The sequence below is a fragment of the Mustela nigripes genome, chromosome 1 (assembly GCF_022355385.1).
Source record: "Mustela nigripes isolate SB6536 chromosome 1, MUSNIG.SB6536, whole genome shotgun sequence".
Taxonomy (NCBI): Eukaryota; Metazoa; Chordata; class Mammalia; order Carnivora; family Mustelidae; genus Mustela; species Mustela nigripes.
This window is the reverse complement of record NC_081557.1, coordinates 38,921,362-38,938,591: the sequence shown is the minus strand read 5'-3', so window position 1 is coordinate 38,938,591 and position 17,230 is coordinate 38,921,362. Positions and strand designations below refer to the sequence as shown.

General features: G+C 51.5%; 1 protein-coding gene across 7 annotated transcripts in view; it reads left to right on the top strand.

Moving 5' to 3' along the window:
- Positions 1-17,230, top strand: part of MICAL2 (microtubule associated monooxygenase, calponin and LIM domain containing 2) — a 209,266-nt gene that overhangs the window by 102,844 nt on the left and 89,192 nt on the right. For 4 of the 7 annotated variants that reach the window (XM_059408093.1, XM_059408070.1, XM_059408067.1 and 1 more), the window contains exons 16-21: positions 8,015-8,083; positions 10,931-11,080; positions 12,544-12,666; positions 13,733-13,951; positions 14,197-14,298; positions 15,547-15,672. In XM_059408093.1, coding sequence (XP_059264076.1) covers positions 8,015-8,083; positions 10,931-11,080; positions 12,544-12,666; positions 13,733-13,951; positions 14,197-14,298; positions 15,547-15,672 — 789 coding nt within the window. The remainder of the gene's footprint in view (positions 1-8,014; positions 8,084-10,930; positions 11,081-12,543; positions 12,667-13,732; positions 13,952-14,196; positions 14,299-15,546; positions 15,673-17,230) is intronic. The other 3 variants (XM_059408078.1, XM_059408075.1, XM_059408083.1) reach the window with 1 other exon arrangement.

The window sequence follows — 17,230 nt, the reverse complement described above, 5'->3', positions numbered from 1 at the left end:
TGAGCCATCCGATCACCCATTTTTTGTTTGTTTTTTTATGAGAGTAGCAAATACACAGAGGTAAATAAGGTATGCCTTTGAGGAGCTCAGAGCTGAAAGGGGTTCTGGAACTTTCTTAACAGCATCCTTAGTGTCTCCGTGATTTTTATCACAGTGCCCCTAGATTGAAAGAAATCTCTAAAAGTTCTGTTTACTAAGAAGTTAAGTCCAAATGACTTGGTACAGGCATTTTACAAGATGTATAACAGACTTCACCACATTTCCCTATAAAATTTAAAGCATCCTATGGTTCCTCTGCAGCTCATGGTGGGGCCCTGGGGTGCCTTGGAACACAGTTTGGGAACTGTGAGGCTAGTGATTTTATAATTTCATTTGAATGATGGTATGTCTGTGGTAGGTATGATACAAGTTATCTTATGTGATGTGTTCATTTTATACATTCAAAAATGAAGGACCAGGGGCACCTGGGTGGCTTAGTGGGTTAAGCCTCTGCCTTCGGCTCAGGTCATGATCCCAGGGTCTTGGGATGGAGCCCCACATCGGGCTCTCTGCTCTGCAGGGAGCCTGCTTTCTCCTCTCTCTCTGCCTACTTGTGATCTCTGTCAGATAAATAAAGAAAAAATCTTAAAAAAAAAAAAAAAAACAACAAATGAAGGACCAGAGATGTTAGGTGGCAAGTGCTCCTACAAAGCTTGCCTCTCTCCACGGGGCCCCAGAGGACTGCAGGCCTCTATGTGTGTCTGACTTTCTAGGTTGCCGACAGCCTCCTACTTGTGGTCAGTCATGCCTGGTCCTGCCCGCCCCTCCCCCCCAGGGTGGGGCTGGGGCCACGTAGCCTCCTGTCTTTGCCTCGGCTCTGTGAGCAGCGGTCACTTTTTCCACTGAGGTCTGTACTCCCTGCAACGTTGTAGCCTTTGGGCTAACTCCAGGAGCGGGCTCACCCTGTCTATAGGAGGGAATGGATTAGGAAGGCCAGGGCTGGGGAGGGAAGGTGTGCCGGTCTGCTGGGGCTTCCAGCAGAGCAGCCAAAGGGCTGAACTGCCCCTAGCGGCACTGTGGCCCCTGCTCCCCAGGCTGCCCCGTTCAGAGGCTCTGTGTGAAGGCTGTGTGGCCTACCACATGTCCCACTGAGTGAAATTTGTCTTCTGGAGACAGGTCATAGGTTCATTCCCTCTAGCCTCCCCACTTCAGGCTTCCCCAACCGAGCAAGCCAGGGCAGCCTTTCTGGGAACTGTCTGAGCCCAACACTGAACGCCTCTCTCCATCCACTTGCTTTCTCCACCACTTAGCCCACAACTGGGAACAGCAGGGGGAACTGGAGAGGAATGTTGAAACCTTTCACTCGCCACACCTCTGTTTACAGAATGACGGAATTCTCACAGTCTGGCCAGCCCTGGGTCACATGGGGAATGGTCAGCAAGGCCAGCCAGGCCCTCGGAGGCCTGAGAGGTGCTCACCCCACTTCCCACTGGCTCTGCTAGAAAATGCAGGGGGCACGGGCAGCTCTGTCTGGCCCAGCCCTGGCCGAGGTTCAACCATGCCCCCTGAGGGGCTGCCCAGGGTCAGCCCATCCTGAGAGGGGTCCAGTCCCCCTCCACAGCTTCATTTATGTCTCAGATTTGCCCTGCTGTTTAGATAGGTAGAAAGATTAGGTCATTAAAGTAAGTGCTGGGGTGGGCATGATTTTTGATTGAATGCTTCCTCTGAGTGGGCTGGCGAGTTAGAAAGGCCCCTGGGTCACATTCTGCCATAGTCATCACCGCAATACCCCAGACACTGTCTACCACTCAGTGCCCGTGCACCGATCAGACCACACACGGAGTACCTCCTCCTCATCCACTGTGAGTCTTCTTGTATCTGGATACTTTTTGGTTTGGAGAACCTATTTGCCATGCTCTTTGGTCTTGACATGTCTCACAAGCAGAGAGAACTAAGTCCACAGCAGCATCCCCCAGGATGGGCATGGAGGATGTCTGTCTGGGACACTCCAAAAACGCACATCAAGTCTCCACCGTGGTTATACCCAGAAGATGGCCATGCAGTTAAGGCACACAGCCCTCTGCACCCTCGTCCATGTGCCCTGATAGACTAGAGACGCAGGCCCAGCTGTGGCCCCATGAGTGCGCGCTAGCACACACACTCACACCATCCCGACAACACAGACGCCTCTGCCTCCAACCTCATCCCCCTTTCCTCAGCCCTCTCCGACCCTCGCTGTGCCCTCCTGAACTCTCAGAGGAGCGTCTCGATGCAGGAATTGAGAAGCCCATGTTTGTTCACAACACAGCATCTTAATCTGGAGAGGGTCTTTTTTTCTCTACTGAGCCGGCCTTTAAAATCTCTTCCTCTTCCTGGTTTTCATGGTTGGTGTCAAATCATTGTCTCATCCCAGATAGCATCCAAATCCCAAGAAAACTGGTCAGCTTCAGGCAAAAGAGAAGACTTTTCCTCCACCGAGGGCCTTATTTACTTTCAGAGAAGGTAACTTTCCCATCGATCTGCCCAGAGAGTTGTCCCTCTGGTGAGTGGCAAACCGCTGAGGTCGATGGGTGAGCTGCAAATGTCGCAGGGCCAGGCCTGGCAAAGGGAGAGCTTGTGGATTCCATGTTCCCCTTTGGAAGGCCTTGGTTCATTCCTGAAGATCTACCTCTGATCCTAAATGTACCCGCACAAAAGCCTGGGACCTGGGAAAATTGCTGGGGACTCCAGATCTCCTGTTACCATGGACCTCAGGCGGTATCTGAGCATACCCACATGGTCTCTGTCCTCCTGCATGTCCCCTCCTAGGCCTATGGCATGTGGGTCATGCCTGAACTGAGGGCCATTGCTGTCATCACACACGTGACAGTATGGACACACGCAGGACACTTGATGTCAGTTTTCGAGACAACATAACACAGGTGTCACTTGTTCATGAAAAGCTCATCCCAGAGGCCAGGGTCGTGGCCGCAGGGTGTTTATCCTCTCAGCCAGCCGATGGTGACACAGGCTTCCCTCCAGCACTGTTCCCAGGACGTGGCTGGTGTGGGTGTCTAGTCCCAGCAGTCAGGGGGCCCGCCCAGCTCTCCTCTCCTCACCCCTCCCACACAGACACTTTCCAAAGAGCCAGGCACGTGAAGTAAGGAAGCGTTTCCTCCATCCAGACGGCCTGGTGCCTCTTTGTATCTGGATACTTTTTGGTTTGGAGTTCTCTTCTCAGCACTCCTGGTGCTGGGGGTAGAGCCGAGAACAAGACAAGCAAGGACTCTGCCCAAGGACGCTGTCCTTCTAGGTGGAATGTCTGAATTCCTCTCCCCTTCCCCAGCTGCTCTCACAGAACCCCCACCCAGCAGCCAGAGCTCTCCTCTAAGTTTCTAGTGCTTCTCAACTCGGAGACTCAGGGAAAGTCCCAGAGGGCCAAAAGTACAGGTGCCGGGCAGCTGGGCTGAGCTAGCACAGGGCCTTTGAGCTGCCCCTCGGGCCCCCATGATTTGCAGGCCAGTCACTCTTCTGTCCTCTGTGCCACACAGCCAGGTGTTCTGAGCGGTTCACAGAGTGAGAGTACATTGGAAGCCAGGCAGACAAACATGTATTTAGGTCTGCCAGGGATTTGGCACATGCTTGAACCTCTCCGAAGGTTTCTTTGCTTGTCTGCGGACTGATTCCGATCATGTCAGCCCTGCATTGCATCACGGTAATTGTGTCACGGTAATTGCGTCACGGGAAGACCCGGTGCACAGACATGTGCTGTGGTTCAGAGCCCCTGCCCAGCCAAGTGGGAAGGCTATCCCTTAGGAGTACTGAGACAAGGCAGATGCCTGTTTCCTGAGAAAATGAGTCAAGCTAGCACGACCGGACCCTGGGTTCGGCACCACAGCCATGATCGCGGGACACCTTACGGTGTGCAAAGCAGTCTCATATGTATCTCATTTGTTCCTTGTGTTCTCTCTGGAGGAAGACGGGGCGTGTATTCTCAGCCTGGTGGTCGAGAAGGGGAGTCTTGCCTGTGGGGACATTAAATCGCGATGTCCTGCCTGTAAACTGTCCTGTAGTAAAAGTCAAAGTTGGACCTGGAATTCAGGTTTTCTCATTTGTTAACTGGTATTAATCTAAATAACAGTGCCTAAGAGGTATACAGTGCCTTATAAGAAGTGTTTTATGTCCAGGACTTTGTGAGCTGGATAGTATATCCAGGCAAGGAAAAAACAGACAAGGAAATGGCAGTCAGAGAAGTTAGGTGATTTTCCTAAGGTCACACAGCTGGGAAGTAAGTCATGTCAGAACTCAAACTCATGAGTCCTTACTAGTCTGTTACTGAAGGAGAGAAGAGTTTCCTGCTAGTATCATTGGCCTAAATATCCCTGCTGCCTCCTTACTTAACCAGGCCATTGCCTGTAATGGCCAATCTTTCTTCCTATGTCCCATACCTAAATTTCTCCAGAATTAGGCTATACTTGCTAGTAAAATATAAAAGTTGTTTCCTTTGGGCTAAGATCACATGGCGTTGGGCTTTTGGGGGACATGGTTATCTTGTACCAATCAAATAAATAATCAGACGAGCAAATACATTTTTTTTTTTTTAAAGTGGAGATACCAATTAGTTTAATAAATGCCTTCTGGTGCATGGACTCTTTCAGGTCATTGGGAAATCATGGTAAGAAAGTGTTCTTAGGGGGTAAGGCAGGAAAAAATTAATAGCAAAAGAAAGTGAACTGTTCGTGTATGGCTGGGCACCATAAGTGTTTTCTTCCTCCTTGTCCCCCATTCTTTGTAGAGCAAAATAAAGTCCAAGGAGATGGGGGTACTAAAGTGACATTGGCTTGCAGATAGAGATATACAGATAAGAAAATATTAGGTAAATCCCTAGGTTTGAGTTTTCTCCACCTTTCTGTTTTAACCTCGCTCTTTAGTTGAGAATCAGTGCTTCCATGAGAAATCCGTAAGGAAGAGTACAGACCGTTTGAGTATGTGTTTTGCCAACCTTTTCATATGGACTGCGTTTTGTTGTCCTATGGGTCAGGGTGAATCAGAGGAGTGGAGGTTGCCCCACAGGCTTCTTTTATTTCCCCTGAAGGATCTGGGGTCTTCTTAGGTGCTGGGCACACTCCCTCCCAGGAGCGCTTCTCGTGAGCCTGCGGCTGGTCTACTGGGTTTGGTTCTCCTTGGCTCCGATGTTGGAACATTCAAGCCTGGAGCTGTTGAATGCAAAAGAGAGAGTAAGAGGTGTCGCTCTTTGAGAGAAAAGCCAAGTCTTCATTTAAGGTGGAAACAACACAACAACAAAACAAGAGAAAACCCTAAGATTATGCATGCAGTGTTCTTGTTGGGTAGGACGCCCTGTACTTTCTCAGGCCCCTGTCTTAGCCAGCAAGCCATTCACATGCAGTGGAACTGGGGGCCCAGATGGCCTGCGCCTCTAAGACCCAACATTGTTGTGAATAAAGTCATTTGTTTCTCTTGGTGTTTGCCCAAGCATTTGGGTTGAAATCATTTCCATTCACAGAATAATGATTTATTAGAAGCTGAGAAAAATGCTAGAGGGAAGGCAGGGCCTTTGATCTGTTGTTTTGTGCTCCCTGAACAAGGGAAGGGTCAAATTTTTGAACAAATATCAATGCCTAAACTGTGGTGGATCTTTTCTTTGAAAATATTAAAGGTGCTGCTAAATGTGGGAAGGGGGTAGGGGTGATAGGACTACAGAAGCTGGGGAAGCAGGTGCTTTCTGCTGGGAGCAAGTGGGCACACAGTTATGTGTGCTGGGGGCTCCGAGCTCTTATAGCAGAATAGGCAAGAAGTAAAAAAAACCTTCCCGTGGTGTAGCAAGGGCAGGAGAGGTGAGGCAGATTGGGCCGTACTGGGTTCGAGGGGAGAGAATGGCCAGCAGCCCTTCCCCCTGCCTGCCCAGTGGAACAAAGGCTGGGATGTAAGCTGGCCTTCTCTGGAGGGCCCAAGTGCATAGGAGTCTTGGGGGTGGGGATTCCATGGCCCTCAGGGGGCTGGCTATATGGAGAAGGCCGCCGCTGGAGACCGGTGGTCGCAGGGTCTGGGTCGTCTCACCGTAAACATCTTTGCTGCAAGCATTTTTGCTCTGTAACCAATCAGCTGTAAGGCAGCTGTGCTGCAAACGAGAAAAAGCACAAGAAACAAAAAATGGGCAATCATTAAAAAGGATGTAATGAAACACAAGACACAAATAACAAAATTAAAAGGACTTCATTGTGAAATACAAAAGATTTGACTCCTTCAGAACATGTAATGTGGATTCATGGCTACACCTTGCGAACAGCTGGTTTCATTTCGCAGATCGTACCTAACTAAGCACTTGTCTTCACGGTCTTTCGTTCATGCTAGTATGTGTTCTTTGCTTACTGATCCATCTCCATGTTCGACATTACACGTTTTCTCTTTTCACTAAACGTTCTTCCTAAAGAGAGGTGTCCTAGGGCGCCTGGGGCGCTCCGACTGTTAAAGCATCTGACTCTTGATTTCTGCTCAGATCATGATCTCAGAGTCTTGAGATTAAGCCCTGCTTTGGGCTCTGTGCTAGGCGTGGAGCCTGCTTAAGATTCTCTCTTCCCCCCTTATGCCCCTACTCTTCTTCTCTCTTAAGAAAAAAAAAAAAGAGAGAGAGAGAGGGCGTATCCATTTCCAAACACAAGGATGCATATTTGTGACTAAGCGTTATGTTTTCTTGTGAGCACCTGTTCCACCTGTTGTTTGTGCTTGGCCTTTTGTCACGAGTCCAGCAGAAGACCTCCCAAAGTTCTGTGGGAAATGCGGGTTCAAAACTCTGCACCACCATAGAGACTATCACAGGGGCTAAGATTTATGTAATATAAAAACAGGAGTACTGTGCGGGGGGAGAAATGAAGCCAGGCTGTCTATCAGCCAATGAACTCAAGCTGTCAGCCCATTATCTCTGTATCTGTTACAGCAAAATTGCTTTATACCCAATGAGTTACGTGGTAAAAATGCTTGTGGCAAAAGTGCTTGAGGCCAAACTGTCTGCAGCAAAGATGCTCATGGCAGAAATACCAGATGTGGGTAGATAGACAGGTCTAACCCCAGGGTCAGGATAGACTCGCCCGGCAGGGTACAGAGGAGGCTCTGAGTCCAGCCCCCAGTTCCCAACCCAGGCCACAGCCCACTTCATGTGTGCAGCTCACCCCCCCCCGCATAGGAGATAAAACTGACAATGTGTGTGCCCTTTGGTGGCCCTTGCAGGGTCGCAGCAGTGGCCTTGTGCAGAGTGGGGGTTCTCCAGATTTCAGTGTTCAGATTCAAGCAGCAGAAAGTGGGCTGGAAAGTCTTATGAGTAAGGCATCCATGTGATTTATTGTCTAATCAGGATACTTTCAAGAATGAAAGTGGACACACTAAATAATTTTGCTGGGGACACAATAAATTAAAATGGTCCTGGGCACACAGAGCTGTGTGATCACTATAGTTTTCAGACCTTATCTGATGTCCCCTTGAGTTGATAAAATACGGTTTACTGGCATTTGCAATGGTGACCAAATGACGGGCATAATTTGCCATTAAATTATGCAGAGCAGCTAGATAGCTGCTCTGAGCCCCAAGAATCCCTGCCTGTGGGGTGAGCAGTGGCACCAGGTTGCAGGAGGGAGGGGGTGTCCTTATGGCAGCATGCTATGCCAAGGGACATCAGCAGGCCTGTGACTGCTTAGAGCCCAGGGTCATATCCACCCCAGAGATGGTCCCTGCCCCACCTGTGTCACAGGGATTCTTTATGTTTAGGGATATTTCAGAATGATTTTTGGGGATGTGATTCCCACCCCTTTGATGAAACCCCCTTCACACACACCGGTTCGGTAAGGTTCCCTCCTCTGAATAGAAATCTGTGTCTGTCCCAGAACAGGGTGACCTGTGTCCGTGTTTCTCCTGGGCCAGCAGCTGTTTGCAGGCGGGGGCATCCCCAGGGCTGGTGCCAGGCCCGCTCTGGAGCCTCAGGGCGGTTGGTGGAACCACTGACTTCACAGACCCTGAACTCATGACACTTTCTTGGCCACTGCAGGTGGACACCCAGACTGAAGACAGCGACATGAACAAACGGAGGCGGAAAGGCTTCAACAACCTGGATGAGGTTTGTGCCCACAGTGTCCATTGAAGCAAAGGCTGGTTGCCTGGCAGCCAGTGGCCACAGCTCTGGCCCTTCCCTTTCCTCTTTCGTGAGCCCCTCAGTTCCAAGCTTGGCTTGATGGAGAAACCTTCGGGCTCTGGTCCCCCCTCTACTGTTTCCTAGCTGTGTCAGCTGGAGAAACAGAGCCTCCCAGGCTGTGCCTCACGTCTGTGAAAGGCAGATAATACAATGGAAATGTAGGCAACTTACTGCAGGATTTTTAAAGACTAAAAACGAAGGGGAATACAATGTGCTGAGCATGCTGTCTGGCACCTGTGCTAATCAACACAGCATCACTGTTAGCAGGGGGACTAGTAACCAGGCACGGGGAGCCCTTCCTGTCCCTGAGCCATAACTTCTGCCTTTTGTTTTCTGCACTTGTCTTCAAGGCAAATGTCCCGGTGCCCACAAGTGCCACCTTCTGGTGAAATCCAGAAATTACAGGCTACTTTGTCAAAACGAAGCACCTAATCTCTTTCCAGACATGGGTTCTCAAAACAGTGACTTTTATAACAAAGGGAGCTACAAGGCCCAATCTAGGGGGTGGGCGGAAGCTGCCTGTTGCTTACCCCATTTTCTGGGAGGGGCAAAGGGGCGCTCTGATAATGGAACCCTGGAGTTCAGTTCATGTTTTAAAATGTGCACAAACACATTTTATCCAATGGATTCAAATCACGCTTGTCCAATCCTTTTCTAGACTACTTGATCCTCTCAAGAGCAGTTGGTTCTCCATTTCTTGGTGCTGGTGTGATCAGGAACCTAGTGAATATTCCTAGTGAACCTGAATAGATAGTTGAAAGGAGGAAGCAGAAGCTGATGAACAGGGTGAGGGAACCTCCCACTTCCCTGGTTATGGGGTGTTGGCTCTCACTTAAAGTGCCTGTGATTTGCCCCTGCCTCCTCCCTAGAAGTTTCCCTGTGATGCATGATGTCTCAGGTGGGAACCTGCTCCTGCCCTTCATCCGTGGCTTCTTTGAGGGAGTGTTTTTGCTCTCTCTGTTGCTGGCAGCCCAGGAGTCAGAGTGTGGGAAGAAATCGGTTGCACCTGCCCTTCTGGGTTGTTTCTGGGCTGATCTGAATCAGCTGTTGTACTAAAGTCAGGCTTCACTAAGCAGTAATTCTTTCCAAATTCTTGCTACTCAAAGTGTGGGCCAGGAACCAGCAGCATCAGCCTCACCTAGCAGCTGCTTAGAAATGCCTGTCAGGGCCCACCCCAGACTACGGACTCATCTGAATCTGCATTTCAAAGAGCCCTGCAGTGATTTGTATCTGAGCAGTGCTAGTCTGCAGGACTTTGGCCTTGTGCCAACAGTGACGCTCCAGTAAACCTATGGTTTTCCACTCAAGACTACAGCGATATGCAGAGTTCCATTCTGCACTTTGAAGTGGAGAGTGACTCTTCGGTCCATGTTTATCCAACACTTCAAAGTGGCTATGCATATAAGGTTTCACTTAGAGCTGGTGCTCTTAGGGAATCTTTAAGAAAAAAAAAATCAATTGACCTTAGCTTGCCTCTTCCCATGACCTTTCTAAGTGAACATATCTTTGTTGTCTTGAGAACATCTGTTCCTGTGAGGGAGAGGCCCTGCCTCCCTGGGAAGGCGGATGGCCTACCTGATTCCGTGGTGGCTTTTGCTGCTGAGGCCTGTGGGAGCAGGTCCTTCAGCAAGGAGAGCAAACATTGAACCAGCGAACGCTGGTAATTTTCCAAGTTTTATGTTTTAGCAGAAGAGCTCAGGAAGGCTCTCATGGAACTCCATTTTTAAAACAGCACAGCCAAGTGACCATAGCTGGCACCTCACCAGTCAACACTCACATTGGTATCAGGGACACAAGCAGTTCTGAACTTTGAGGCATCTTCCCCAGAACACATAACCCTAGTCTAACCATGAGAAAACACCAGACCAACCCAGCCCGAGGGACTCTGTACAAAATAGCTGACCAGTGTCCTTCAAAATTGTCAAGGTCTTGAAAGGTGAAGAAAGATGGAGGAACTCTTATGCAGGAGGGAGATTGAGGAGACAGGCTAAATGCCATGTGGGACCTGGGCTTGTGTCCTGGAACCCAAAGGACACCGCTGGGAAGCTGAGGTAGCCCGAATCAGGTCTCTAGCTTCGTTAACAGAGCCGTGCCGATGTTCATTGCTTGGTTTTGGTAATAGTACCACGATTATTCCAGGTGCTAACATTGGGTGCTTCTGGATAAAGGATAGGCGGGAACTCTGTGCTGTCTGTGTAACTTTTCTGTAGATCTGACATTATTTCCAGATTAAAAAGTTTTTTTAAAGATAGTGACCACAGAGCAGGACTGGTTGACGTTGGGAGTGGGACGCAGAGGAGAGGAGAGAAGGGAACCCAAAGCCTGTGCCTTGCCTGACTGACACCCCCTCTTGCTTCCTTCATCCCCCCCTACTCTTAACCTCTCGCTGCCACTCAGTGTAATTGGAAAACGGTTTTGCTGGTCACTTTATTATTATATTTGACTCTCTCTGCAACAACCAGGTGAAGTGGGCTAGGTTCCCATTTTAAAGATGAGGGAGCTTCAGAGAAATGAAGTAAATTGCCAAGGTCCCTGGGCAGGGAGGTGAAAGAGGCCATTTTCAGACCTTGTGTGGCTCCCAGGTGGGTGTGCCTGTCCCTCGGGAAGATGTGAGCATCATCTCAGTGGGTGTCACCAGCCGCTCCTGCCATGCTTCCTCGGATCCTGGCGTCCTTCTTCAGGAAACTGGTCTGGTGTCCTGTGTCCCCGGGCCGCTCTCTGATATCTGGGTTCTGGGATCCAATAACCGATGTGCTCCTTCGGCGTTTGCAGCCTTCAGCCTATCCCAGCCGTGGCCTGCGCTCCAGTCCAGAGGGCAGCAGCGGGAGAGAAGTGGGAAGCCAGAACAAAGTCAAGTCCATGGCAAGTCAGCTGCTGGCCAAGTTCGAAGAGAATTCTCGGAACCCCTCGCTCCTGAGGCAGGTGAGTCCCGTCAGACGCTCACTGGACCTGCCTTCCCAGTGACCAGCACCTGCTGAGAAGCCAGCAGAAACATGCAGGCCTAGTGGGGGATTTCAGGCATGCCAGCCAGGCCTGGCTCAGGTGAGACGGGGGTTCCTTCTGGATCAGCGGTCCCAGGAGGGACGACATAGCACATTTAGGCCATAGCGAAGATTTGAGGCCTCAGGAGCCTCCCATCTCTCTACAGCTACTGTCTCTGCCATTGTAGCCTGAAAGCAGCCATGGGCGGTACTGAAGCAAATTGTGCAGCTGTGCGCCAGCAAAACTAATTTACAGAAACAGGCAGCAGGCCGGCTTCAGCCTGAGGACCATAGTTGGCTGATGCCTATTCTGCCCTGGAGAAGAAATCCAGAATTTGGTTTTGCCTTGTGACCACAACCTGATTTGCAGCCAGCTTTGAGGTAGTACAGCATAAGGGAGGTTTAGAGACACTGGCTGCCTGGAAGTCTAAGTCCAGAGGGAGGAGACCTGGGCACCCCAGGGGAAATGAAGTCATAGCTCTCAGCTCCATGGGAACCGACCCCCCCAAGTGTTCTCTGACGTCCCCTCCTCCATGTTCCCTCGGGTCAGGCCGGCAGGGCTGAGGTGTCTAACCAGGGCACCTGGGATGCTGAAGGAGGCAGACTACCATGGGGCAGGCTACACACCAAGCTGATTGTTCTCAGACTCTGACTCCATGGTCTGTTCTGCGTGGTTCATTCCTCTGAATTGCTCTGGGATGCCATCATCAAATTGCAAAATCTTGGGACAAGGGGTTTGGTTTTTTTTTTGGAGAACACCTGTTGTACAACAGAATTAGGCTCCTCTCAGGAGAAGGACAGACTCTAGGTTAATCAGGCTTACAGGTGATCATAAATGTCTCCCTGTTCTTGATGGGAGAGGGGGGGCTGCCCCTCTGGACAAACTGGCCTTCCCCAAGAAGCCAAGTTCTGTTCAAAGGGAACCATTTTCCTGAGACTTGTGATGATTTTCCTCAATTGCTCCTTCTAGAGGTTTGGCCCCTAAGGGTCCCGAAGTGTCAGTCGAGGGTTCTCTTCCATGGGAAGGAATGTGCTGTCCCTGTCATCTTGTGTGCAGGAGACCTGGCCATTTCCAGGAGGATGCCAGGGCTGGCCACCTGGCCTTGGCATAGGCTCTGGCAGTGCAGGTCCAGTGGCCCAGGTCTGAGCCAAGAGCAAGGCCTCCCTGGGATTTACACGTTGTCTAAGAGAAGGGGACTCCAGGACTTGCTGTTCACATGGACAGAGAACCAGGGTTCAAGTTTCCCTGCTGGGCCTGGCTCGTGGGAGTTCAGCCCAGGGCTGTCTTTGCACTGCCAACTCTCTCTGCCTGCCTCTCTTCCTCTCCCGCCTCCAAGTGTCTGACTCTCCTTTTCCTTCGTGTTTCCTGTGGCTGCTTTGTCGGACTCACCTTCCTCCTCCCAGGAATGCCGTGTCTCAGGGATAGGTAAGCCTGTCCTGCGCACTTTCTCTGACCCACCTATTAACCCTCGCTGCTACAGGCCAGAGGAGCCCACACCCAGCCCGTCACCTCCTCTGAAAAGGCAGGTAGGGCTCCTTCCAGTGGACCCTGTCTTGGTGAAGTCAGAGGGGACTTTGGTCCAGAGGGGTGGGGTTGGTGTCTCTCTGTGCGCCCCAGGTAGGGCTAACGGTAGCTTCTCTGGGAAGGCAGACAGAACTTGAGGTACAGTCCATATAGGTAAGAATAACCAGGTCTACAGCTTCTGGAAATACGTGCCAGCCCTGAATGTCGTCTGCCCAGCTGCTGTGCTCCTGATGCTTTATTTGCTTGGGGGGGAGAAGACCACATCTTATGGGGATTTGGGGTATTTGGGGGGATGCTCCAGGACTCTTAGCTTTATTTGCAGGCCAAGTGGATAGGAGATTTCTAAGTAGACGGACAAGTGACAGGGATGGTGAGATAAGCTTGAGGGGGGAGGCCAGTTGGCTGCACACCACTGAAAGGATAAGGCCCGGGTGTGGAGAAGACCTCCCCTGGTGCTGGTCAGATAAGCAGATGAGGACCTGCGCCCTGGGGCCAGGGAGGTCGCTGGCAGCTGTGGCCCGAGGCTCTGTCCAGCCTGCATCTCTGGGTTTGGGGTTTGAACAGAATCACCGTTCTTGAGTGCAGTGTTCAGAAATGTCTCGCCCGCAGCAGGAGGTCGGTGTTGCTCCCATGGTGGAGGCTGGGTGAGGTCAGTGAGGGTATAGGGCAGTGATGTTAGGCCTGTGTGCACAGAGGAATCACCTAGAGGGCTTTTTGAAGAGTATTGCCAGCTGCTACCCACCCCCGGGCCAGTTAAACCAGACTGTCCGGGGGTTGGGCCCAAACTCGGGTGGCCTTTTCTAAGCACCCTAAGTGACTTTTGTGGGCAGCGAGGACTGAGATTGGGCTTGTGGTGGTTCTGACCTGGTGGGTCTGGGTTGAGGCAGGATGGGGTGTCGCTAACAAGGATGGCAGGGGAAGGAAGTCAGCACCTGAGATTAGCGGGGAATCCGACTCGCAGTGGCCTCTTCTGTGCCTTGGTCCCCGGTCCTTGTGGGGAGGGCTCGTGGCGGGGGTGTATGAATGGGCCGCAGTCGGGAAGGAAGCTTGACTTTCCTTCTCTCCCAGTTCCCCTCGGTGGTTGTGACGGGGCATGTGCTCCGAGAACTAAACCAAGTGTCTGCTGGCGGCGGGTGCCCGAACAGGCCCTGGAGGGCCAGAGCCAAGTCAGACCTGCAGCTCGGTGGGCCCGAGGCTCCCGCCGGCCTGCCTCCCACCTGCCAGGGAGCGCTGGCCCTTTCTGGGGTGCTGCGGCGGCTGCAGCAAGTGGAGGACAAGATTCTCCAGGTGAAAGCCCTGCCTGTGGCCCTTCCTCTGTCTCTGTCTGGGGCACCTTCCTTCCCTCCTCTGTCCCCTCGGCACTGGGTGGGCTCCTCCTCGGACTGTTCAGGGCTCCTCCTCGGACTGTTCAGGGCTCCTGCTCAGACTGTTCACGCACTGTCTCCTATCTCATCCCGCCGCTCTCCTGGAGGCAGCCACCATCGTCTCTGTCACTGTCTCTCTCTCTTTCCCCTCTCTCACCTTGCCTGCAGAAGAGGGCTCAGAACTTGGCCAACAGGGAATTTCACAAAAAGAACATTAAGGAGAAGGCGGCTCACCTTGCTTCCATGTTTGGACACGGGGATTTTCCGCAGGTAAACACGGGACTTTCAGAGCCCCCCAGGAAGCTTGATGCTGCACATCTGGCAAAGTGGCCATGAGTCCGTCTCTGGAGCTTCATTTACTCCCCCTTTCTCCTCTTCCAGGAGGAAGAGATTGGGCTCGTGGTGGTTTTGACCTGGTGGGTCTGGTTGAGGCTCCAGATGGGGTGTCACTAACAAGGATGGCAGGTGGAAGAAAATCAGTACCTGAGGTGCTGATTTTCAAGCCACTAAGGAATTCAGGCTAGCGTCTAAAAAAGACGCGGATGAGCTGATGCAAAAACACTAGATCAGTCATGACAAAGGGAAGACCAAGGTAGCAATGTAGACTCAGGTCAAAGGAAAATGTGATGAGCAGAAACATGTGCTGTTAGATCCTAGACAGGCCTGAGTAGGCGCTGAGCTTCCTAGGAGGAAATACAATGAAGGAAAGCTGGTCAGTTGCAGGCATCCCATGCCAGTGGCTTAAATTGAGGCACAATGGAGAACTCTCCCCATGGCCCTGACCATGGGGATGAGCCAACTCTAGGCTCTAACCTGTGCTCTGCTTTTCCAAAAGGCAGCATCAGGCAAGCAGAATGGCTTTGCCTCAGGGTGGTAATAAGCACAGCCCTCTCTATGCCAGGTACTGACCTAGAACCTTGCTGAAAAGAAGAGGGAGTGCGTGGCAAGGAGAGGGAAGAGTTGCTAATGTGATGCCACCGGGCATGTGTGTGTCAGTGGCCCCCTTGCTTGCAGAGAGCTGCTTTCCTTTGGTCTCCTCCAGACCTATATGCTCTGCTACCAGGTGGAGTCATTGTCGTGGGAAGGAAGTTTTGTATCTAGTTTGTTTCTGGGTCTCAGGGGCCATAGAGATGCTTGCTGTGGCCATCTGCCCCATAGTGGCCCCAGGGTTCTCCTCTCCTAAGTTGGCAGCAGCTCCTTCACATGCTGCAGAGTGAAAGGATTGGGAGTTCGCTGTGGCATTCTGTCGCAGATGGACACACAGACAGGATGGGTCTGCTCCTGCTACTTTGCTGTGATGAAGGGAGCCAGGTTGGTTGTAGCAGAATGCAGTGTATCCAGGAGTCAGACAGTCCTGCTGGGCTCCCAAGACAGAGTCTTCCCTTCCATCCTGAGACCCAGCTCTGGATTTCCTTTCCCCCCCCTGAATGTGTAGGCATGGGACTACACGGTGGAGGCGAGCATCACTGCACACTGTCCGGGGACAATCACCATTTGCTCTGTTTCTGTTCTGTGCAGAATAAACTACTTTCTAAAGGCCTGTCTCTCACTCACCCTCCGGCTTCTTCCTCCTGCCTTCCGTCTCCCGATCCAGCTGCTGCTTCCTCTCCGTCGACTGTTGACTCTGTTTCTCCCGCCAGAAAGGTAGCCGTCCTGAACAATTAGCTTCCCCAACACTCCCTGCATGTTCTGAGATATTCTCCTGCTCTGCTTGACCTGCGCAGACAAGCATCGGGAACTTGCTTGGCTTGGCTGCAATGAAAATGCGAAAGATCCTTTCCAGCGGTCCTGGATTCGGTGGTTTCTGTGTTGGAGCAAGCAACAAAGCGGGGCAGGCAGCTCATCCAGCAAGCATTACCCAGGGCCCATCCCAGGCCACCGTGTGCCAGATGCTGACACGAGGAGGACAGGGGCACAGCTCGTGTACTCCAGTTTTGAGGACAAACAGTGCGTTAGGCAAGAAATAGGCGATTGCCAGTCTGTGGCTGTTTTTGACCCAACAAAACGGCAATCTCACATAACGAACCTGCCGCTTTTCAGTACTGTCCCTTGCTTCTGGAGGATATAAAAGGCAAGTTGATGGGAACCCAGAGGGGAGAAGCCAGGAGGGGATTCACAGAGGAGGCAATATGGGAACCAAGTGTCAAAGGTTCCATGGAAAGAGAGAGGCAAAGTTTCTAGAAAGTTCTAACCTGTGCAAAGGAAGTTATTTAGGGTTTCTGTGAACAGAAAGAAGATTCTGGTGCAACTTGCTTTGGGAATAAAAGTATGGGAATGTGGTGGTTGAGGTTGGAAGTCAGCCCACTCTTCATGTTAAGGAGTTTCATTCTGCCCTCTTAGAGCCATTGATGCCACGGCTCCATGTTCTAGAAGGAGGACTCAAGTAGCAGGGCAGAGGTTGGCTCAGAGGAGGGGAGGAGGTGGGAAGCTAACTTCAAGTAAGTAGATCATGAATTGCAACCCTAGAATAATTTTTAAAATGGGGTTCTGGAGCACTTTTCATGGTTTCCATTGCCCTCCTCTACTTACTGTCTACCTCTTACTGTCCTCCTCTTACTGTCTACCAAGTAAGCTGAGAACTCTAGCGGGCTGGGGCGGCAGAGCGATGGTCTCTAGGAAGCTTGGCCCCTGGGCTGGATGAGCCTGAAAATGGATGTGAAGCCCGCTTCTTCAGCTGTCGCTTGGGAAGTGGGTCTTGGTCTCTTCCTCGAAAACTGTGCTCCTCCAAACACACCTGGTCTCTCTCGCTCCCCCAGGATCACCTTGGTGCAGAAGGCTAGATGTCCCCCATCAGAGTCATGGCTCGTTTGCTTCCATGCTGTTAGGCTGAAGCACAAACCAGCCATCTGCTGTTGCCTGAGTGGAAAATTAGGAGCTGCCTCTTGGTTTGTAGCTGAGACCTCCACTGCTATGGGGAGAAGGGTGCAGGTAGGGTCTCTAAGAAAGGAGCAAGGGATATTATCAGCCCCACCCCCTCCAGTATCCCCAGTGAGGCTATGGAGCATCCCCGGCAGAGCAGCAGGAGGTGGCCTAGGGCGGCACAAACACCTCTGACCTGCAGCTCCTCCGAAGACCACCTCGGCCAGGATGCCTGGCGTCTTCCTCCAGGTCAGCCCTGGTCAGCTGTTTGGCCTCAGGGCTCCTGACCTGTCTGGGATTTTCTGTTTTCTCATCAGCAAGAGGCAAATTCTTGGCTCATGTG